Below are 24356 nucleotides of genomic sequence, written 5' to 3' on the forward strand. Positions count from 1 at the left end.
CAGCAGATACACGAATAATTTAGTGTAATGTTTCTAACAATTGCTTTAATCTTGTTTTTTTTTTAACATCGTTCTAAAGTATTACGTTTAGATCGTTAATTTACACTCTTAAAATGTGAACGCCTGATGTGTAAAAACTTCAATTAAATAGATTCTTTCTTAAACATGCTGAAGACTCCCAATCAAATAGCAAACTCCTTAGTGATATTTAATTCAACAACAACTTGTGTTTGAGCGGCATCATCCATTTGCTAAACATAAACACCGACTACTGTTGAGCAAGTAAATCAACAGCATCCTGCCAGTACGAGCACTATGCCCCTGTACCGGTAGACATTTTTCCGAGCAAAAGTTTTCCGAAACATGGTTCCGGATACAACTACTCATTCGCGTCCGGGCCCGCTACTGGTGAGCAAGGGGTAAGACAAGCCTGTTCGGTTCATTTAAGTAAGTTCAAGTAAACATTTTGCTGTTGTTCTACTCAACCCATCCGCAAGTGTAGGTAAATTTCCCTCACGATTGTTTCGCTAAAACTGGCAACTTTATCAGCTCTATTTGCAAGACCATTCTTCAGCAATGTGTAGGGAAATAGACCGATGTTTGTCAATGTAGGAGCATGAGGTTTTTTTCATCAAATAAAACTGCAACTACAGATAATAAGGCTGCTTTCCTACACGATCTAGAACCAGTTGCGTTTCACCGCCATAAGCACAAAAACAGCTGTTTGAAGCAAACATCTACGATAATAAGCTTGTAGACATAATTTTAAACGTACCTTTCACGTTGGGCAAATAAGTTGCCCAGTTCAGTTCCACGCTGTGTTTGAGTTTCGTTAATATTTCTACACAACACTATTGGGGGCACAGAACCGGCGCCACTGGAATGTAAACAAAACACTGGAACTGTCAGTTGACTGGCGAATGTTCGAAATCCAGCACATTCGAATTTCGAATCCGAATTTAGTTTACGAAAAAAACTCGAATTATGAATATCGATTTTCCTAGTAGACAGGTAACGTTTGTTACTTCACTTCATCTCATGTTTTTGAGAGTGAATTTGCACTAAGATGTTGAGGAAATGCAAGAAATTAATTTAAAAAAATTGTCTTAATATTTTTCATTTTAATTGTATACTAGTTTTCTTATTTTAATGTAAAGTTTCAAATTTCAAATTGCGCAAATAAATTCTCACCCACAAAGCAACTCTTATTTGGATTACGCAAACCTCTGGCGAATGCATCCACAAGGAACGTTTCTCTCAAAACAGAAGTGTACCTTTAAACCGACACAGAATAGTACACACAAATTGTGGTTTGATGAAACGGAAGAAACAAATATCGTGTACATTTCCGGATCTGGTTGCAAACCCTCGGGACCAGATTCTCGCTTCCTTGCGAAAGGCGACATAAAAGGACGAGACAATAGAAAGCCTGTTCATCATTCGATTGTTTACGATGTTAGCGACGGTGTGAGTCGAGTGTTGATGCTAGCTTTGTTGTTGCGGAAAATTTATGACAAATTTTGATCTATTGTATTGCGTACCTCGGCACCCCCGTTCCATTCCCTACCAGACCACTGGGAATTGACCGAAGGGAATTTCAACGCCCGATATGTAGCTGTTACGCATGGCAATGGACTTTTCATGCATACGACGTGTTAATCATCCCACTAACAACCCCCTGGAAAACCCCATCACCGGCGTTGGTGGTGCTTTGTGCACAGGAAAGGGGTTCGGTTCCCGTTAGATTGAGAAAGGATTTAATTTCAGCATACACATGGACAAACGTAGCGACACCAAAAGATCCTTTGGCCGAAACCTTTTCTGTCCCTGCTTCCCGACCTCCAAAAAAAGGTTGCTTTCAGTGTGAGTGGAGTTTTCATTTAGCACACAATTCACAACACCCCCAATCCTCCCCTAGAACAGAGACCGAACATGTTTTCCATATTTGTGAAACGACCCAACCAAAACGTAACAGATAAATTAATAAGACTTTGAAAAGTTCCCTTTCTTTGGGTTGTAGTTTACCGGCACCGTTGGTAGCAAGATTTCTACCGGCATTCAGATTGACCGTAGGCGGGTATTCGACATGAAACTCCAATTCATAACATCCAAAATGATAATTAACTCCCAGATTGCGCCCGTCCGGGATTCTTTGTGGGAGGGGGGCGTTTGCCCGTTCAGAAATCATCGTAAATTCATTGCGTTCGGTAACGCGTCTTTCGCACGGGAAAGCCTATTGGAAACGAAAGTATAAAAACCAGTGAAAAGTTTGGAAAAGTTGCTCAAACGCTGTGCTGTTTGCGGTTTGGATGAATATTTGCAAGAAGCCAGCGCCAACGAGGCATTCAAGTGTAAATAAAATGTTAACGCTACATAATAACTACCAAACTTATTTGAGTTCTTGGAAAAACATAGAGCGTTACTGATAAATGAATTCAAACTACATGAAAACCATCAGATCATCTACAGAAGCCCACTTTTTTTTGGCAAATTCACCAACTCGTCCAAACCACGCTTGACTGCAAATGAAGGTAAAATTTGGTAGAAACTGTTAAAAACTCACCTACCTGTGGTTAATTGAGCTTGGGGCCTGGACACACCCAGGATGTACCAATGGGAAATAAATAATCACTTCAACTGGAAAAAGGTAACTAGCTGAACTTTTCCGGTCCGAAGCATTTCCTAACCGAAGGTGGGGTAGCACCCTTACTGTTACAATTCTCAGTAGTTGAATGGACGGATAACTTCGTTGCATGGTTTCACACCCCACCGAATGGTAGTTATTCTGCCAAAAACTTATCCGACACAGACCGGAAAGCGTTTCGGGTTAACGTTACCATTTATGCCTGCAAATGACAACATCATATTCTTGCTTTCTGAAGAAATGGTACGGCCACCAATGTGTCCTTTAATTTGCAGTTGAATAATAAATTTTGAATACAACGCATCTTGACTTGTAAACCATTTGTCTCGAAAACTATTCAGTAATTCCCATTGCCCCGCATTACACGCCGATACCGGAACCGATCCTTACGTCCGTAAGCCTTCGCAGGAATCCAGCGTGACGGAATCGGCAATGGTTCTCTTGGTACCTGTACACCGCAGTACATGATGTTGATCAGCAATGCGTCGTACCAGGACAGCGAGTTCCTTTGCCCTAGCTCACCGTCCCAAGGCACCTTGGCACGCATCGTATCCAACGTGTTCGGTTGTTTTGAAAAAGCATCCCTCCGGTAGTGCATGATGCTGCCAAGATCGTACGGCACATTGAAAGTGGTCGTGTTTTCTGAATTAACCAGATCGAAGTTACTCTGTAAAGCTGATGTGCAAAACAATTAAAAAAGCATACATTCGCGTATTACTGTACCTCATACATTTGTCAGGTAACATGTTCTCGTACAGGATGGCAACGTAACGGTCTCGATCTTGTCGGTTATGTTCATGATAGAAGCCGAGTGTGTGCATCAGCTCGTGCACTGGCGTTGTGAGCGAAGTGACACAGCCCGATTGCAGGTTTAGTACGGTGCGTTCAACGCCTCGACCTACGTCACTCCAACACCCGGCGTCGGAATTGTCAATCGAAACGTAGGCAACGTCCTGTCCAGCCCGGCGTCTACGAAACCGGACGCAGGTGTGTCGTTCGAATTCCCCCATGGCTCCATTTATGAACTCCAGCTCAGTGGAACCTGTTTCGATGAGAAATCAAATCCATGCTATAAACCCGTTTGATACTAGCACTTGCTGTTAGTACTCACTGAAGCTTCCATCAATCGAATAGACGACGGTTGCATTCGGCCAACGATAAGCCGCATCCGGTGGTCCCGCAAGAGCATTCTGAAAGCGTGGTCTTGGAAGCCTCATATCGCCACCGACAAGATTCCCAAGCTCCCACGGTTCCCGATCCGACATGGGATCATGGTTTCGAACGAGTGAGTCTGTTATTAGGTGCAAACGATGGTAGTTTTCCTATAATTTCACTTTAATGAAGAAACCACACCGTCCCCTACCTACGGATGTATCGATCACACGGTACAGCGTGCTGCCAAAGATGGAAAGATCGATCGGAATCAACTCGGAGGTAGCGTACAGTGTGTTTAACACAGCCAACCACGCTAACCTCGACACCCAGCTCCCAAATAATGTTCGCATTCTTACAAACCAAGCCAAACTGATCAAACAAAGTTGTTCTAAGCTGAACTCATGCGACTTCCACTTCCAACAACAAACACGGTCCATTGACTACAGGCAGTAAAGGAACTGTATTCCTAGCACGTCATAGTCGGTAAGTCGATCTCTTTGACCCAATGCGATGTTATTCCAGGGATGGCGTGGGACCATGGTGGGCAATCGGCCCGGTGCGACACTGTACATCTCCGGCGTATAATGCATAATGCTTTCAAAGTCGTAAGGCAACGGGAATGCAAGATCCGTCCAAGGTCGAACGATTTCGTAGCTGTATTGAGCCACGGGATGCGGCATTACGTTGTCGTACAACACGCACAGGTAATGATCGCGATCGGGTCGCGTATGTTGATGCAGCAAACCAATCACGTGCATCAGCTCGTGCAGTATCGTTCCGGGGTGTTTAGTGCACTGTTGCGAGAGGTTCATGTACTAAAAGCAAAAACAAAACAATTGAGCATCGGACCGTATCCTATAGTGATCTCGCATTACCGTTTGTCCTTGTGGCTGGCGGCCTGTATCTGCCCAACATCCTGCTCCCAGCCGGTTAGATACTACGAGGTAGTGGTTTTCTGAGGTTCGTTGCTTAAATCGTAGGCAGGACTGTGCGGCTAATAGCTCCATTGTGCCGGCTATGCTCGATAGTTCAATTGCATCTAGAAATGGGAACCACAAACATTCAATGGCAAGTGAAGGTTGGGTTGTGTTTTTCAGTTTCGGTACCAAAAACTCCATCATATACGTATGGTATCGTAGCATTAGACCATCGGTAGTCCTTAGGCAGAACGCGTTCCATAACAGTACCATATTGTCGTCTGAAGGGCGTACAATCTCCCAAATCCGAGATCTGTTTTTCTATCGGAATGTTTCAGAATTGGCTGTGTTGTATTCGTAGTGCTTTAAGTATGTTGTGTTAACCGAACCAAACTCCATATTTACCGGTTTCTTTCGGCGACATAAACAGGAAGAGACTTACAAAAACTGTCGTACTACGAACCATCTTTCACCAAGCTCACTAACTCAGGTTGCGAGTTATTTTCATACTACACCGAGAACACAAAAACAGATGGAGTCAGCTTCACAAACACACTCACCTATGTCATCTCTTCGGGGCACTACAAGAGGAATCAAACACACACACCGCCAACCGACACATAGTACAAGCTGATGATGCTTTTGATTGAATTTGTTCATTTTGTTTTCTTCATTAAATAATTTCCATACAAACAACCAGTTGTTTTTTTTGCGAATACTTTTTCCCTTATTCTTTTTTATGTTTTTGTTTTACTCATAATAAACACATTACATTAGCGCTTCTCAGTTACTTCTTGCCTTTGCACGACCGCTTTGCAAAGCAAAAAAACGGAAAAGGGAAACAGCATCAGTGGAGCACGTGTCGGGAAGGAAGGGAGAGATAAAGTCGGGAGAAACTATTTGCTCGTAGGATTGATACCTGCACTACAACAAAACATGGCCCACCGATGGCGAAAGATGTGTGTTGGTCATGTTCATCCTTTGACTATTGTTTGGTGCTCTTGCTAAACCATCTAGGTGTACTAACAGTGTTTCTTTGCTATTTCCGTTTCTTTTGCTTGTATTTCTTCCACCTGTCGTCCACCAATGTGGTATCATTGGGATGTTTCGTGTGTTTGTTTCCGAGCTCATTTATACAAACTTTTACACTTCTGTTGATTGTGTTTTTTTCCCCGCTTCAGTGTATGGAGCCGTTGTTATTGAGTACTGAACCAAAAAAAAAACACGCTGGCAGTGGGCTAACGCAACTCAAAACCCAGTTTTCTGGCAAAAAACCAATCTGGAAACGAGACCAGAAAACTAAACCTAGCCTTCTACATCTGTCGTAAATATTTCGTCGGATAAGGTAGGATCTTTGGTGGTACGTCACACACATACGCGTGGTTCGTTACCTTTGAGGTGCCACCGGTTTCGGCCGCCTAAAACTAAGCACTAACGATTGTGTTGCCGTGAGAACCGAACGCATCGTGCTACCACCGTGTGAAATGAGTTTGTGGCTCTGCCGTCTAAAACTGTTCAACGAACGTTCTGCTGCATTTTCCGGCCGGCATTCGTTCTGCAAAAGTAATCGTATCATTGTCATTACTGCCCTGAAAAGCCAGCCGCCCATCAAAATCCCACCGACACCGGAGGGCTTTATTGTTGCTCCATGGATATATCTGTTGTTCGCCTTTCTGTCTTAAGTTTAATTAAGTGTACTGGATTTTTTGTTTTTTTGTTTTCTAAAATAGTATCATGTTTTAATACACATCTCATTCATCAACATTTCATCGTTTACCTGCTAGTTATCATAGTTTAAAGGTGTTTTAAGAGTACATTGATATTGTATTAGTGTTATTATTACCTTATATCATTTACTTGTTAGCGATTAAATACTACTAAATATTGGGTTTCCGTGACACTACTACGTTACATCATCAAAGCACACATCCTCCGTGTTTACACACTATTCATTGTTTCATTTGTTTTATTGATCATCGTTTGTGGCGGGGGAGAGACAAAAAACACACACGCACGCACGCTCGAATTAGATGAACGAGGTGGAAAATGGTGGTAGCAGTCAATACATGAATGCAAACGTATGCAGTTTAATGTATTGCTCCCAATACACAATACAGAGAATCTCCCCTTTCTACGCAAAATGGTGTGTGTGGGTGTGTGTGTGTATATTATATCATCTTAGTCAAATCTTAAAATATGCGCTCGATGCTAGAATCATTCAGCAGCAACACGCACACACAATTTACCAAAGCTTCCTATGTTGGTTGTTTTTAGCGAGTGTGTGTGTGTCGTAATCTACTTGCAATCAAGGATCTAGAACCATCGGAGAGATTTTTGTGTTTCGCAACTTCTATCGATCGAAAAAACGTGGATTTCAACAGGGAAGTCAAGTGTTGTTGGCAATATGATCGCCTTCGTATTATTTCTTCCACTAAAATGCTCGACTATTGCGCAACTGCTTTACAGCTGTGCAGCTCACTTACCACTACCGAAAGCTAGGCATCATATCAATTCACTCCATACTACTACCGCTTTCCACTTATATTGGGCTTATTATTCTGCTCTGTGAATTATTCGGTACTCTCCGCCACTCATTACACCACTTCACTTTGTTAAAGTTAATAAGGCAATGTCAGAAACGAAAATTATGTTCTCTCGTTCTCTAAATCCATTAAATTGTGTTTAGCTTCATTCGTTTCAGATTTTGTGTCAATATGTATAAGTTTTTGTTGTGTATGTATGTTTGCTAGTTTTTCTTCTCTATGCTTAAGTAACGTTAGATTACATATATATTATCGAGGGTGAGTGTGTTTCTTTTTGTTTTCAAAAAATGCGTGTGTGTGTTTCATGAGCGTGTACGGTACCGTGTCACAATGCTCGGTGTTTTCCAATCGTTTCTACAATTTTCATTCTTTCTGTTTTGCATACAGTTTTATTATCTTTTCCTCTTTTTGTGTTGTTGTTTAACGTTCCTTTTTCATGTTGTTCTTCGGACAGTACGTTGCAGAGGTTTGTATGATAAAACACACAATACAGACAAAACATACTTTCGCAAAATCAACGAAAATGTTCACCATTCCGCAAGCAAAGTCCAAATGCTTCTTTCCGGTTTTATTGTAGCGTTCGTTTTTTTTTTTTTTCATTTCCTAGTGTTTACGGATAGCGTCCCTAATACTTTCCTTCCCAATTGGAGTGGCCTTCCCGAGTGACTTATCGTAGTAAACAATAGCATTGTATAAATGTATAACTTACTAAGATTACTGTTTTCAGTTGTAGTGCGCCCTCCCCGCGTGACGGTACGCTCAGTTCCCTCTACGCTCATCGGCAATCACCGCACAGATAAAGATTTTAAAACGATCGCTTACAGCTAGTAGAGTTAACGGGGAAAAGTTGAGTATAGGTAAAGGAAATCATCCTCAAACAGCTGCACCTTCCCGGTGGAGTGCCGACTTCCTAGAACGTAGTAAAACTGATCTCGTTCTGCCCGAACTCGACCCGACTTTCTGTAAAGGTCGACGGCATTAGCAACTATTGACAGGGTTGTTAGTAGTATTTACGTGTAGCAATGGAAAAATATATCTCTGCTTATAACTCTATAACGCGCTCTTGGCCTTTCTTACCACTTCTAGCATCTAGCAATTGTAGCAATTGTCCGAACGATACCTATCATCCTTCCGGAACGCTATCGTTCCGCTTAGTACACTAAACATCCGTTCCGACAATGGGTCGAAGAAAAATTGTGGTAATAGTAAACCGTCCCCATTAAAAGAGAAGTGAGATAAACGCTCAACGGAAATGCATACTACGGGACGACCTAGTCGGAACTAATCCACAGCCTTGCACACACAGAGTGTGTGTGGTCTCTAAATTCTAACCAAAAGTGTTCAAATCTGTGCCCTACAGTTAAAGTTTTTTTTTGTCCGAGCAATCCTTGTACAAGGCTCAACTAACACAAAATTAACCATCGGGTCGGTGTATGTGAAATGAACTTCAACTTCATCCGCAAACAACGTTTTTTGTTCCAAAGGTACTTTGTTTCTCATTCGCAGTCCCTTTTCTGCAATGGGTATGACAAACTGTTAATGTTGTTTAATTATATCAATGAGCATAACCAGCGACAAACAGAAAGCTAGTGTTTAACAGGTTCAATGTATCACTGTTTACTCTCCTAAGTGTATTGTTCTGCATTGTGGGCCAAACGCAAATGTATTGGCATGTTTGGTTCGATCGATCGCGAAACTAATCAAGATATTACTTAACCAGTACCTTTAACCATTGCCTTGATTTCTTCTTCAATAACAGGGTTGTAGAATTTATATTACCACTAGACTTTAGTATTGATTTTCTCGCTTGTTTCTCTAACTCTTACATAACATGTTTCGTTTGTTGCGGGAGCTTTAGCTTGGGGGTTTCATCAACAAGTTTTACATTTCTCTCTTACGCACGCTTGACTGTTTCGTATGCACAACGTGGTTGCGCGTTCCGTCTTATTTTAGTGTTATTGATTATTAGTTTTTTTGTTGCTCGCTTGTTTTTGCCCTATTCTCCTTACTTATTACGGTTTCTTAAATTCAAAATTGATATTAACCAGTCTTTTCAATTTCAACTTACATGTTTACCATTTTGTCGCTATTTGTTTTGTTTTTCTTCTTCTTCTTCTTACCACATCGCTAGAATCGTTTCAATTATAGGGGTTTTTGTTTGTTTGTTTGGTTTGTTTTGTTTACTTGTTTCTATTTGCTTGCTTAAGTACTGTAAATGTTATTTAAATCGTGGCGTTTCTTACGTTGTATGCTTCGGCCTTACTCCAAATATTAGTCGCTATCCTCCACACCACATTTCACATGCCGCTCTCTTCAGATGTTTGTTCTATGGAATTTCGCCTTCCCTTCCTAACGTGCCTAACTGGCCGCCGTGTTCTTGCTACATAAGTTTACCGGAAAGAAGCCATTGGACCAAAACTACCATCTGTTGTGAGTTGATTATGTTTGCTGCCCTGGGATTTGCGAGAATGTAAAAACACTAAATGCGGCACCACCACCTAAAAGCAAACAAAAAAAGATAGTCAATTGAAAAAAAAACGAGAAAAAATAAACCAAACTAAATGACAAAAACCGCTACAATAAAAGAAAAACATACAAAATAATAGGAGACATGCCGCAACGGCAAATTAATATTAAATGGATAAATTTATTAAGTTCGATTATTTAAATACAAAAACAAAAGAGAAAAAAAAATATATGGTGTTCTTCCGGTAGAAGCGAAGAAAAAAAAAGATTGAAAGAAATAAACGTAAAAAGATTTGTAACCCTGTGGAGCAGAAACGTACGTATGTATTCGTTACTATAAAAATAATAAGAAGAGCTTTCACTTTGAATTGTCCATGCTCGTCGTTTGTAAAACATTTGATCGTTTGATTCATCGTCATTGTTTGTTTTCTATTTTCCATTTTTTGCGCTTGTTTTGTTACCTTTAGAATGAATGAATTATCTTCCATTCAATTCATAACATAAGCGCTAGCAACCGTCCTCCCTGAGAGGAGTGTACCTGTAGTAAGTTAATATTTAATTAACAAATAATTTAAACAAAAAGTATCATTAGTTTGAAGTACGGTATCCTAACGTAGATTTCTTATTAGTTAAATATTTTCCTTCTTGAAAGTTTCGTTACGGTTTGTTCTATCTGTTAATCACGAATTCATCATTATCTAATTAAAATCTTATCTTATCCACACGATTTGCAATGAATTGTGTTTTTGTAACACCCTTATACGGAGGTGGTTCAGTGTCGCACATTTCATGTGGCTGTTACACATTACAATAGCAAGGCACACTCCTCTCAGGATGAGTTTATGTAAATGAATTTCACGGCCGTTCTCGATACTATGTATCAACGAAGCAAAACGAAGGAAAAATACGAATAGAAATTAAAACTTCAAACCAAAAACAAAAAGACTGTGTGAGGACTTTAAAATAAAGAAGAAAAAAATGATACAAACTCGAGCATTGTATACGTATATGCTTGAATTATAATGATATATATGTATATTTAAGCAATTATGGGACAATGAAAAGATAGCAAATTACACAGACGGATAAAAAAAAAAATTAAGAAAATAATCATAATGCGGGACACATAAAATTATACGCCAACTGTAGCGCGCTTAGCATAACGAACTCTGGGTTTTCCTCATAGGATTTTTCGGGTAGCACACACACACACACACACACACGCTCTCATTCTTACTTTCCTTCGATTGTTACATTGTTCCTTTTTTCCGCTAACCTCATCTGTTCAGTTTACAACACTGTTACACATTTAGGAAGAAAACAAGCACTACACAAAGAGAGAAAAACAAAAAATACAAACATACGATAGAGCTGCTTATGGTCGAACAAAACATACTTAAGCGTGGAACGAGTTCCACTGAGCGCAACAGCACACAAGATGGAAGAGTCTTGGCGCTGACTTTGCAAAAGAATTTACAAGTACATTAATCGTTTGGCGGGAGTAGATAAAGGAGGCACCGGAAGTGCAGGGCCTAGGGGACGATGGATAGGAGATGGGAACAAGAACAATACAATTATCCTCTTAACTATGAACTTTTGCGCACATTAGAGGAGACCTAGAGGAGAATATGTTTATGTGTGCATAGAATTACTTAAACAAAAACACATCAAAAGGACGTAAATTTAAACAGTGAAAAAAAAAACAAATATCTAACATCAACACTCGTTTTCACGACGCACCGTGTGTGTGTACGGGGAGGTGTTCGGGGGGAATGGTATTCGATACCTTTTGCCATTGTGGAGGAAACAATAGGGAAAATTCACGCTTCTTTTTTTAGACTTTAAACGCGCACGCACGCCACAAACACCTTTGCCTCTTTCTTGTCTGCTCTAAATAATCTGATCTGTGAGGGGGGCTTAATTATTGTTTTAAGTTACTTGTCGCATTTGTTGTTGTTCCTACACTCTTAGCTAGCTAACTAAAACAAAAACAAAAAAACAGGGCTTCCGTATTCGGCGTTGTCCTCCTTACTTAACTCACTTCCTTAGCATTTCAACTTAAATCTTGGTTGCGTCTACCTACTAAAAAAACACACACATTATTACGAGGGGAACCCGACCGTCGCCGTCACTATTTTAAGGCTTTTTTGTAGAGTTTTTTGTCATTTTTACTTTCGTGTTTTCGACTTTTACCAGTAGCATTACTAACTCAACGAACTAACCTTACACAATCGATTCCATTTGTATCGGCTCTCTCTCTCTCTCTGTCTTGCACACTAACTTAACGATCACACACTCAACAACTCTACACCTACAGTTAGTTACAGTTTAGCGCTATTTTAGTTTGATTTTTAGTTTGTTCTCTAATCTGTTAAAAATGATCAACTTGCCTCAACGTACCCTCCTCCTCTCCTTTGCGGCCACAAAACCAGGGCAGGAGGAACAAATCTTACACGATCGCGGGCTTGATGAGTGCAAGGCGTCAACTTACAAAAGAATAAATTCATACAGTTACAGGTTTTCCATTCTACCACTCCTGCCTACAAGAGCTGTGTGTCTTTAAGCGTTTGCTACCATTTTACTAACGATAGTTCTGCTGCAATCCCCCTAGATGGAATTAAATCAAACCGTAAAACCCTTGCACAACCGGTAACCCTGCCTTCTTTGCCGCGATAGATGCTCTCTGTCCTGTGTGCTTGTTCTGTTGTGTACGCATTTATCTCCATTGCTTTGTTGTTTTAAACCTCTTGTGTGCGATTTACCAGCTATTAACCGTGCGTAAGTCTAATAAAAATAATCGTGAACCTTCGCGCATTGAGAGGTCTTTCTTTTGCCATATTTTCCTCTTGGTTTGATTTTCTAAAAGTTACACAATATCAGTTCTTGTTCTTAAAACGCACGATAGGCGCACGCGTGTACCTTATCATAAAGTGTTTTGTATATGTTCTTCGTTGCGTGGGAATAGTAGTGTTTTTTTCATTTCTTTTTAAAAAAGATGTTTAATTTTTTTAAACGCTTTTATCCACGCTTCCACTTAGATGTTAACATTTTGTGTTCTTGCAGTAGTAATGTAGTTTAGCTATATTGGTACATTGTTTAAAAACGAATCGCTTACTCGAAACCTGGCAGGCAAACCTATATATTAGTTAAGGGGCTTGGGAGTTAGGAAACGGAGGACTGAACGTGTCACGCAAGGATACTCACGGGGGAAACAAGGAAAGGTTGGGAATAAAAGCATATGTGGTTAGGTGCCGAAAAGCAATCCTGCATCTTCCGCGCACTGTAATTACATTCAAACACGACCATTTGGGACCTTCGTGGGATGGGGGAGTTATCTCAAATGTACAGTAAGTGGTTCCGTATCTATCCGAAGGCTATACGATGAATTAAAACATAAAAATACTATATCCTTATGCTCGAGAGGTTAACCAAATGTTTCACTATCATTTAAAAAAAAAACAAAACAACAATGCGCTTCCGGTGTATGTGGGCTTGCTCTGGATACTTGAAGTTAATGGCTATTATATATCTCGCCCTCGCTCTATAGATATCCACTGCACAATTTCTACCTCCTTTTAATCGTACACTTCCTGACAATGTGGTATTGGCAAGTGGGAGAAAGAGAGGATTGCTTAGCATTTATTACCTTTTTACTTGCAACGGTTAACCCTAGCTGTAAAAGAGAACCGAAAACAGTTTTTAAAACGTACCGAACTGTATATCAGAGAGCGCACAGCATTGTTTCCTGGAGTGCGCGTTACGCATATAGTTTTGTTTATCCTCCCGTAACCTGCAGAGTGTGTTCGTGTCCGGTTTAACTTGCGGGCGTTACGACCGACCTAATCATCAAGTTCGATTACCCCTCCTATAATGCCAACTATATAAACTATGCATCTAAGCAGTGTTGTTTGTCCTCCTCTTATCAAACCATATCTTGCGTGTGCTACCCATCGATAAACGTAGTAGAAAAAGAAACCTTACCACACAACATTAATTGGAACGGAAAAGAAGATAGGGAACAAAACGTACGACGCACGCCTGTACCTAACACATGCCAAAAAGGAACTAACATGTATGTCTAAAAAGAAGTTGTGGTACTGTGTGTGTTTTTTGTACAAAATACAACTCTCTCGTGGAAGCTCTAGCCATAGGAAACGTACAATAGGGGCGCGCTACAGTGGTGCGTGTGTGTGGGTTGGTTGGTTGGTTTGCGTTTTGCGCAAACGGTTCAAAATCAGGAAGAAGCTATCGTACTATATTATATAGAGCCGCGTAAATTAAAGTAAATAAACCTTCATGGAACGATGCGAAAAAGATAGAAAAGGAAGAAATTAAAACTATGAACGAATGGAAAGAAACCAAGGTTTTGCAAACATTTCACGTACAATTTCATTCGCCTTTTTCACCGTAAAACACAAGATGCTACCATACTTTTCTTTTGCAATACACTTCTTCCAACAAGCTTTCATCATCCATCCCATTCAAATAATTCAGGGTTTACTCTCTTCTTTCTCTAAAACGAGCTGTTTTGTTTTGTTTGTTTTTGCAATGCTTTGTGTCGACATAAATCGCTGTGGCGTGTTGAAAATGGATACACTTGTTCTATGCTTCTCGACCTACACTCCATAAAAAAGAACTCTAACTGTTCTATACACACACAACGCTTCACTACTCCTCTTTGCCCTAGCTCGTACTCTGATTTGTGGTAATATTTCATAAAAAAAAATAGCAACACAATTAACTCCAATAACAAATTTTCACACTCAATTACGGATTGACGCTCGTCGGTGACGGTTTGCACGATTACTATTTTTAAAAAAAGTTCCAACTAACTTATATGCTTTTCTCCTGTCGCGAGTGTAGAAGAACTCGTTAAACGATCGAGTTTTTACTGCAAAGCCCCGCGTCTTTCTAATCCTCGATCTAAATTAAAACAATACAAGAAGAGCTAGTTACTTTAATACATTTTCCGTTACTATTTCCACCAGAACAGGAAACAGGCTACAATGCAACAAAAGATTTTCAACCCCTAATTCAATGACGGTAAGTTGTATGTGTGTGTGTGTGTGTGTGTTTCCATGTTTAGCATTCGAAAGTTTTTATAGTATATTTCACACATCACCACAAAAAAAAAACATTACTCTATCTAGCCTTGTGTGTTTGCCCTTCCCATTACTTTGTCCCTACCTCCTAATACGATGTGTGTATATATTTTTTGTGTTTAAAGTTTTACCCTCCTCTCTCAACCACGCTTTAGCTCTTCCTTTCTCTTTCGTTCTTGTAAACTACTTAAACATGAATTTGTGTTTTGTTTGCTTCCTCATCCATTCGAAAGTCGGCAAAAAATTATAGTTAGTAATTCTCTCTCTCTCTATCTCTCTCTGCATAGCTTCGCTTCATCCCATTTCTACTTATCCTTCCTTCGCGGATTTTTTTTTAATGGAGAGGATATTTGTGAACATTTATATGTATATATGGATGTGTTTGTTTCTGTATAGTACTAGTGTTACTCTTATAATCTTTGCTAAGCATCTGTGTGTTTTCCTTTTTCTTGTTTAGTTTCATCTTATTAGAATCCCTCATCTTGTTTATATATGCTGTTTACCGCTCAGTTTGTTATATGTATATATAATTATTTATAATGTAGAGTTTGTATTTTACTCCATCTTCTTCGCGTTCTTAGTAGCTTTCCGATTTTTTCTTCTTTTGCTTCGCTATAATTGAATGAATACGATGCTCGCTTTCTGTATTGTGGTGGTGATGGTGTACCTTTTGTTAGTTGTGTGTGTGTGTGTATGAGCTTTGAATGCAACAGTAGTTTATAAAACAAACCATCAAAATTCCATCTTCATCGTCATCGGCTCTACCTTTAAATTTCTTACTTCTGCTATATTCCGATGGAATTCCGATACTCCAGGGATTGACTGTGCATCGCACCGATAGATAATGCGCGCCTGTGTGTGTGTGTTTGTTTGTGTGTGGATGTGCTCTTGTTGTGTTGTTCTTGCTATCGCTTCTTTTCTATACGTTACTGCTAATAATGTTTCCATTCCATTCGAATCGTAAAACTGTGTCTCTAAATGTGTTCCAATCTCATCATCATCAAGCTGCAGCTACCAAACGCTAACGACAATCGATTTCTGATGCTGTTGCTTCACCGAACTCACACCCACAGCATCAGAGAAAACATCGAACCGCCGCTCCAACTTAGAACGCCTGATAGGGTGGCTGCGAAGTGGCATCACTGCCGGCACCGTACACCGAACGTGGCCGATTGTTGTACGTGTTCTGATCGTTCTGGTAGTAGTTGTAACCGGTCGCAGCGGCAGCGGCAGCAGCTGCACCACCACCGTAAGCGGCCGAACCGCCACCGTACTCCGAGCCCGGCTTCGATGGTCCACCGCTGTTAGGTCCCGCCGAAGCACCCGGACCGGCCGTCGGTCCCGACTGTGGACGCGAGTACATGTCCGCGGTCGAACCGGTAGCCGAACCGGCCGTGTTCGGTGGCATGTTCCACGAGTTCCAGTTGCCCGAACCGTACCCTCCGGCACTTCCGGCGCCCGAGTTGTTGTACATGTCGTACGCACCGTAACCCTGCGTTTGCTGCGGCGTTGCATACGAATTGCCCCACTGCTGCGGCGGCGGTGGTGCACCCCAGTTCTGGTACGCGTTGGCAGCGCCAGCCGCACCAGCACCATACCCAGCGTAACCTTGCTGTGGCTGCGACGAACCCCAGCTCTGGTAGCCCTGGATCATGTTCGATTGCATGTTAATCGGCGGTCCACCCATCTGCCCGTTGCCCATCGGCGGTGCTTGCGGCGAACCCCACTGGTACGAGTCCGCGTTCATGCTGTTGCTATTGTTTTGGTTGCCATCGCGCGGTTCGGCCTTCTTCACCTCCACCTGCTTGCCGCTGATGTGCACGAAGTGGTCAGCGGTGGCCCGCTCGACCGCACTCTCGCTCTCGAACGACAGGAACCCGAAGCCGCGCGATTTCTTCTTCTCCTGATCGTACATGATCACCACCTCCATCACGCTACCGTAGCGGCAGAAGAACGAGCGCAGATCCGTCTCGGTGATGTTGGGCGGCAATCCACCCAGGAACACCTTCGGGTAACCGCCGGTCCGCTTCGGCTTATGCTGCGAGCGCGGATTGCACGGTTTCGGATCGATCGTGCGACCGTCCAGCGTGTGCGGCCCGTTCTCGAGCGCCCGCTCCACATTCTCCGGATCGGCGAACGTCACAAAGCCGAAGCCGCGCGAACGTCCCGTCTCGTTGTTCTTCATCACCACACAATCGATGACCTCGCCGTACCGGCTGAAGTAGCGCTGCAGGTTCTCGTGGCTCGTCTCCCAAGACAGCCCACCGACGAACAGCTTGCCCTTCTCATGATCATCAAGTTCCGCCGGCATCATCTTCTTCGATGGATGCATTTTCCTGGCCCCGGTGCCGCTACTGGTGGTGCTACCTTCACTGTTGCGATTCCGTGCGCCCCGGTGCGGATGAGGATGGTGGTGATGATACACGTCGCTGCCTGAGGGATGCGTCGTGATGCCTGGATCAACTACTGCGGCAGGCTGTTGATGGTGCACTCTACCTTGTTGTGTATGTGTTTATGGTTATATGGGGCCGGTTTTCCCGCTACGAACTCGTTCGCGAGAAAGATGTGTGTTTATTCACTTACTGCACACGGCGAGATCCGGTTGTTGCGCCGCAATATGATGCAGGGGTCAAGGATGATCCGGTAACCGGCGTGTTACCATCCAGCCACATCAATTCGGGTTTCCACAGGGAGGCGGCACACCAAAATGGACGTCCGGAAGAAGGACGTGACACAAAGCGAGACACGAGGTAAGAGAGAGAAAAAAGGAAGAAGAGCAACATAAAATATCTTCACATCCAAGTATGTGTTGATGCATGCACGAATTTGTGTACATGTGTATGTGTGTACGTGTGTACGCCCGGTAGATAGATATACGACGAGGAAGGTGATTAACCGCATCTAGCGAGCGGTCCGCCACAAGAAGAGAAAGAAGAACACACCACCGAGACCGCACAATTCCGCGTCACACCATTACGGGGGAAAACCCCCGAGAACATACGTAATCGCGACATAAAATCGAGCATAATTTTGATGATGCTTCACACAAAAAAAAAAACAGCGTGGCCAATGCGTGTCCAACTTTAGTTCTATCATACTACCATCCCACACGATCGCTTCCACGTTGGTAATCCAACCTTTTGCACCGTACCCCCCCTTACCGTTACCGGGTTCCGGAGCCCAAAAGCCGTACCAGATTGGTCCAAAAGTGTAACACCGCACGGATGCACGGAAGTGACAAACGAGGGTGATAATGTACGGGTGCAGGAAGAAGCTGCTCCGAAAAAAAAGATCCAAACGTACCGAAAATTCACTTCTTTCACGATCGACAAAACTCAACTATGCACACCGAAAAAGGCTAATGCGACCACCAAAAACGGAAAAAGTACAATCTCACGCTTGCTTTCACGGCTCGCGGGAACCATGTTCCGGATGCGCCACGACGGATGACGGTGTGTGCTGTCGTACACGCTTCGTATGGGTACCTGGCACTTCTTTCGCTTCCCGGGCGGCCACCGTACGTTTTACTTACTTTCTAGTATTTCTAGCGGCTTCTTTACGTTTTAAAGATTAAAATTATGCTTAGCGTTCTGGGTTTAATCTTAATAAGATGCCTTAAATACTAATTAGAAAACTAAAAAAGATTAAACTTCTTAGAAATCTAAATAACATTAAATGGTGCTGACCATCGCTTTTCCCTTTTCACCTTTTCGAGGTTAGCTGCACTGTACAAGCTGCTCGATTCGAGCACGTTTCGGCGAGGCGAAAGTGGGTTGTCGCGAGTGCCGCATTCGCTCTCGAGCTGTCGAAAATGGTGCGGCGTCATCCGGGCGAAATGTGTGGTAGGGCATATACTTTTCACCGGACGTCACGTTTATCGGACAAAATTGCAGCATTTTTTTGTGAAACTTTTGAATCAAAAGAAATGGATAATTCACATTTTCAAACTTTGTAAATGGAAGATGGATATTTTGCTGGATAAACGCTCGATAAATGAAAAAAATCAGCTTTATTCTACACACAGTTTTAAATAGTGAAATTGTTAAAATTCTGCTTGCTTTTTCAATCGTCTATCTTGATTGATTAATAATAGTACTTTTTTGCCACAAATTGGGTGGAAATCGTTTTAAATGTGGAAAAAATCTTTTTCACCCAAAATTCAAATTTTAATACAACAAATTTAATTCCCAACTTTCAATCGATCCATCCTGTTTGATGTCCCATTGTGATTCGAATCACACGCGAATGGTTTCGCGCCAAAACAAAACACAATCGTCATGCAATGCAAAACAGATCGAGTTAATTATCGACCCTCGGTTATGGACGTACTGGCTATGTCTTCAATGTGAAGAACATTAAATTCTCTACGAACGTGCACATTAACCACCCAACGTTGCGGGGCATTGTTTTTTACCAACAGAAATGAGTGAATCACCCGGTAAGTTTTTGCTGTAGAAATTAGAAGTGAATTGGTATTAAATGCCTATTTTACAATCGTGGCAGGTTCGGAACAACGGTCGAAGCGAAGGCGCATCGATAAGCATGGCCGGTTTGCCGCACTGGAACGGTTGAAGAAACAGAAGGAGGTCGGCACCAAGAACAAGTACGAGGTGGATAAAATTGAAAATGTGTACGACGAGGTGGACGAGAAGGAGTACGCTAAGATCGTCAACGAGCGAATGCACGACGATTGGGTCGAGGATGACGGTGAGTGCCGGAAGGATGGTCTTGTTGACATAACCCACAACGGCCTTTTATTGCAGATGGTTTTGGATACGTGGAAAACGGGCGTGAAATCTTCGACGATGATGAACTGGAACCGCAAAGCGCCTCGAACCGTGCGGCAAACAAAAAAGGCAAAGGAAACAAACGTGTCCGCGATGGTCCTGGTAACGCTAGTGAACCAGTCACCGGGAGGAAATCGCTTAAAAAATACTTCAACCGTGAGCAAGCGCCCAAAGCGAAGGTGGAAGATGATGATGCGTTGGCAGATATTTTGGGAGAAATCAATTCGGAAGGCGGCAATGCAAACGGTACGGCTTCGACCAGCACGACGGAAATTCGCCCGTTGCTCATGACGAAAGCGGTACCAGTTAAACCGAAAGAACTTACAGCTGAGGAGGAAATGAAACGGTACATGGCAAACTTGAGTAAGAATTTGAAACGCACAGAGAAGAAAGCGGTAGTCGAGGAGGACAGTGATGAGGAGATGTTGAAAAATGTGATGGCCGCATCGGAGGGTAAGACGGTGAGCAAAAAGGCTCCAGCGCCACAGACTAAGATGGATCAACCACTACCGAAGTCGGTAGCAGTGCGAGTCGAACCTGTCACTATTAACCAAGAGTCTGTGGCACCAACGGAACAGGTTCCAAAGAAACCGGAAACACCCATCCAAGAACTAGCGGTTGAGAGCCATTTTCTAGATGATATGGATGATGAATTTGCCGAAATGTCAACAGTGGAACCGACCGCCGAAAAATCAAAACCCGAAGAAAACAAGGTGGAAGAACCGGACGAAGTCATTCCGAAGAATTTACTAAACGGTTGGGATAGTATATTTTGCGACATCGAAGACGGCAAGAAGGGCGGAGCGGCCGACACGGAAGCCGTGGACGGTACCGGCGAAATGGACTCCAGCACAGAGATGAAGTTTTGGTTCTGGGACGCATGGAACGATCCGAACAAATGCCAGGGTGAGCTGTATCTGTTTGGCAGGATTGCGTCGGGCAACCGCGATTACCAGTCAATCTGCGTACATGTACAAAATGTCGAACGGTGCATTTATTTGCTGGCCCGCGAGACAAATACGGAAACCGGCCAACCGGTCAGCTTGCTGGACGTGTACGATGAGTTCTGTAACGATATCAGCACCAAGCTGAACATTACCAAATATCGGACGAAAAAGGTGACCAAAAGCTTCGCCTACACGAGTGCCACCAGCACGCTGAAGGTACCGGTCATGTGCGACTATCTGGAGGTACGGTACAGTGCCAAATTGCCACCGCCACCGCTCGACAAACGCTATCGTACGATTGCGCACATTTTCGGCGCCAACACGAACGTGGTGGAACAGTTTCTGCTCGAGCGCAAGGTAAAGGGACCGTGCTGGATGGTGCTTAGCAACGCAACGCGCCGTGAAACGAAAACCAGCTGGTGCAAGCTGGAAGTGACCGTGCCGGACATTGATTGCATTAAGCTTGCCAGCGATACGGCTATGCCACCACCGCTCGTCTTTTGCTCGATCAATGTGCGCAGCACGCTCCGAAACAACACGAACGAGATCGTGATGATCACGATGCTCGTGAACGATCGGTTCTCGCTTAGTGCACCACCACCGAACCCGCCGTTTAACCGGCAGTACTGTGGCGTCACCCGGCCATCGAACACGGTTTGGCCGCTCAATTTCAATCCGGTCGAATGCAAGGCGAAGGTAACCAAATGCGAAAGCGAACGAACGCTGCTGAGCTGGTTCCTTTCCACGTTCCAAGTGATCGATCCGGATCTGGTGGTTACGTTCGATTCGGAGGACTTCCAGCTGGATCTCATCTGTCAGCGGCTTATGACGACCAAGATGACGCTCTGGAACCGTATCGGACGGTTGAAGGTGAAGAGTCCGGCTAGTCGGCGGGTGGACGATTTCTTTGTGGGGCGTATGATCTGCGACGTGAAGACGTCCGCGGAAGAGTTGATCCGGTCGCGTAGCTACGACTTGAATACACTCTGCACGGAGGTGCTAAAAATTGGAGAGGGCGAGCGAAAGGACGTGCTGTTGGATGAGATTCCGGCCATGTACGAGCAGGCAGAAACACTCGTCCAGCTGGTGGGCCTTACGATGCAGGACAACTTTTACACGCTGAGGTTGATGTGCGAACTGAACGTGTTGCCCCTGGCGCTGCAGATCACGCAGATAGCGGGCAATTTGATGAACCGTACCCTGCACGGTGGACGCGCGGAACGGAACGAATTTCTGCTGCTGCATGCGTTCTACGATAAGGACTACATCCTACCGGATAAGGTCACATTTCAGCCTGGAGGGCGTAAAGAGGGCAAAGGTGGCGCTCCTGGTGAGGAAACGGCAGAGAAGCGTAAGCCCAAGAATAAGGCCGCATATGCCGGTGGATTAGTGCTGGACCCCATCAAGGGATTCTACGACAAGTTTGTGCTGCTCATGGACTTTAACTCACTGTACCCGAGCATCATTCAGGAGTACAACATCTGCTTTACGACCGTACTCCCACCGATGGTGGATGAAGGCGCACCAGAAGGTGCGGATGGAGAAGTGCTCGAACCAACCATACTTGCCACGAACGAGATTGCGATCCTGCCGAGACAGATTCGAAAGTTGGTCGAAAGCCGACGCGCTGTAAAGCAGCTTATGAAGGAGCCCGATGTGTCGCCGGAGCTGGCCATGCAGTACAACATACGGCAGATGGCATTAAAGCTGACGGCAAACTCACTGTACGGGTGTCTCGGCTATTCCCGGTCGCGGTTCTTCGCGCAGCATCTGGCCTCACTGATCACGCAAAAGGGACGTGAGATCCTGATGAACACCAAGTCGATCGTGGAGCGAATGAACTATCAGGTGATCTACGGCGATACGGACAGTATCATGATCAGCACGAACATTACCGACTACGAGCAGGTGTTTCGCATCGGGGCAAACATTAAACAGCACGTTAACAAAGCGTACCGGTGTCTGGAACTGGACGTGGACGGCATCTACAAGTATCTGTTGCTGCTGAAGAAGAAAAAGTATGCGGCGGTGTCCATCAGCAAGAAGGCAGACGGTGCGTTTGTGTGCAGTCAGGAGCTGAAAGGTTTGGACATTGTGCGGCGTGACTGGTCCCGCATTGCGGTGCTTGCGGGCAATATGATCCTCGGTCAGATACTGTCCGATGCACCGATGGACGAACGTATCGAAAACATTCATGTACGGTTGGAGAAGCTGAAGGATGATCTACTAGCGGGCACGCTGTCGTTGCAGTTGCTCGAAATTACCAAGCAGCTAACGAGATCGCTGAACGAGTATGGCGATATTGGACAGTTGCCGCACGTGCAGGTAGCACAGCGCATGAACAAGCAGCGCAACCGGAACTACAAACGGGGCGACATGGTGAACTACATCATCTGCCAGGATGGTACGTCGGCACCGGCCATGAAGCGTGCGTACCACATCGACGAGCTACGCGATCCAGCCAATGCCGAACGGTTGAAGGTGGACGTTGAGTACTACCTGGCGCAGCAGATCCATCCGGTCGTGTTTCGCATAAGTGAACCGCTTGAGGGCACCGATGCCTGCCGGCTTGCGCTATGTTTAGGGCTTGACCCGAAAAAGTATCGCGCGATAGCGAACGTTGGCGGTGGTGGTGGCGGCGGTGGTGTCGATGGACAACAGTATCAAGATGGCGAGAACCTTATCAAAACGGCAACGGAACGGTATCGGTTGTGCCATCGGTTCGAGTTTACGTGTGTTGCCTGCAAGGGCAAAAATCCCGTAGCGAGTGGATTCCGCCCATCGGCTGCCGGCCGACAACGGTCGGTGTTTGAACAGTGCGCTAATGAAGAGACGGGCGGCTGTAAGGCACAACCGGTCCAATATTTGCCGGCGATTGTGAACGAGCTAACGCTGGCCATTCGGGCGGACATACGGCGATTCTACCAGCGATGGATGGTGTGTGACAATCCGATATGTAATGGCAACACGCGACTGTATTCGCACGTGGCGACCAAGAACAATCCATACTGTTTGCTGTGCCGGAACGGATTGCTTGTGCTGCAGTACTCCGAGACGGATCTGTACAACCAGCTGTGCTACTATCTGTACATGTTCGATTTGGAGCAGTATAGTCCGAAATGTAAGGCTTGGAATACACCGAAAGAAGGGTGAATTAATTTCATACTAACAAATTTAATTTTAACGTTTCAGTAACAAAAGCTCTGTCCCCGGATATTCGCAACATGTATAACCGGCTGAAAGAAACCGTTGAGCGGTTCCAGCAGCGGTCCAAGTACGGTATGGTTAATCTGTCCAGCTTCTACATGGAATATGCCGTCCCGGCACCGAAACAATCGGATAAGGTTGGTGAACCGTTGAAGTATCTGTACCCAGCGAAGGATATTACTGCCATGCTGGCCAAACGACTGGACGCCGTAGACGGAACGGGCAATGCAGTGAAAAGTGAACCGATGGACCGTAGCACGTCACTGCTGCACGAGAAACTGATACAATGGAAGCTATATCTGAGCTAATGGGTGAAACGGAATATTGTATGTAGGTGCTAGCGAATCGGATTAAAATAAACTTATTTCATGTACGTTTGCTTAATTAATTAAGCTGCGTTTGGGAGATTTTTCACATGGTCGGACATTCGATCTTTCATTAATGATGTTTTTTAGCCGCACTGGTCCCAAGCCGTACTGGTCGTACCCGTAGATGGATTTGGTCCTATTTTGCCTGTGTGTGTTGCTATTTCCTATTGTGGAATAGTTGTGTCAATCAGTTATTTGTCGCTCGATACAAAGTGTTCTT

General features: G+C 43.9%; 4 protein-coding genes across 4 annotated transcripts; 1 reads left to right on the plus strand and 3 right to left on the minus strand.

Moving 5' to 3' along the window:
• Positions 1-2981: 2981 nt before the first annotated feature.
• On the minus strand, positions 2982-4149 carry LOC128719871 (hatching enzyme 1.2-like). The gene is made up of 4 exons (XM_053813511.1): positions 4008-4149; positions 3756-3935; positions 3375-3686; positions 2982-3319 (listed from the first exon to the last, which is right to left on the minus strand). The coding sequence occupies exons 1-4, from the start codon at positions 4147-4149 to the stop codon at positions 2982-2984; spliced, it is 972 nt and encodes a 323-aa protein (XP_053669486.1).
• Positions 4150-4239: 90 nt separating this feature from the next.
• On the minus strand, positions 4240-5182 carry LOC128717985 (astacin-like). The gene is made up of 4 exons (XM_053811660.1): positions 5122-5182; positions 4906-5037; positions 4675-4838; positions 4240-4614 (listed from the first exon to the last, which is right to left on the minus strand). Exons 1-4 carry the CDS (start codon positions 5180-5182, stop codon positions 4240-4242), a joined length of 732 nt encoding a protein of 243 aa, XP_053667635.1.
• A 10750-nt stretch (positions 5183-15932) lies between these two features.
• LOC128710047 (heterogeneous nuclear ribonucleoprotein 27C) lies at positions 15933-17276 on the minus strand. Its single transcript, XM_053805087.1, has one exon. The coding sequence runs from the start codon at positions 17157-17159 to the stop codon at positions 15933-15935; it is 1227 nt and encodes a 408-aa protein (XP_053661062.1). The 5' UTR covers positions 17160-17276.
• Positions 17277-19249: 1973 nt separating this feature from the next.
• LOC128707487 (DNA polymerase alpha catalytic subunit) lies at positions 19250-24076 on the plus strand. Its single transcript, XM_053802440.1, has 4 exons — positions 19250-19265; positions 19331-19534; positions 19591-23682; positions 23754-24076. The coding sequence occupies exons 1-4, from the start codon at positions 19250-19252 to the stop codon at positions 24074-24076; spliced, it is 4635 nt and encodes a 1544-aa protein (XP_053658415.1).
• The last annotated feature ends 280 nt before the right edge of the window (positions 24077-24356 follow it).

Source organism: Anopheles marshallii, chromosome 2 (assembly GCF_943734725.1).
Source record: "Anopheles marshallii chromosome 2, idAnoMarsDA_429_01, whole genome shotgun sequence".
NCBI lineage: Eukaryota > Metazoa > Arthropoda > Insecta > Diptera > Culicidae > Anopheles > Anopheles marshallii.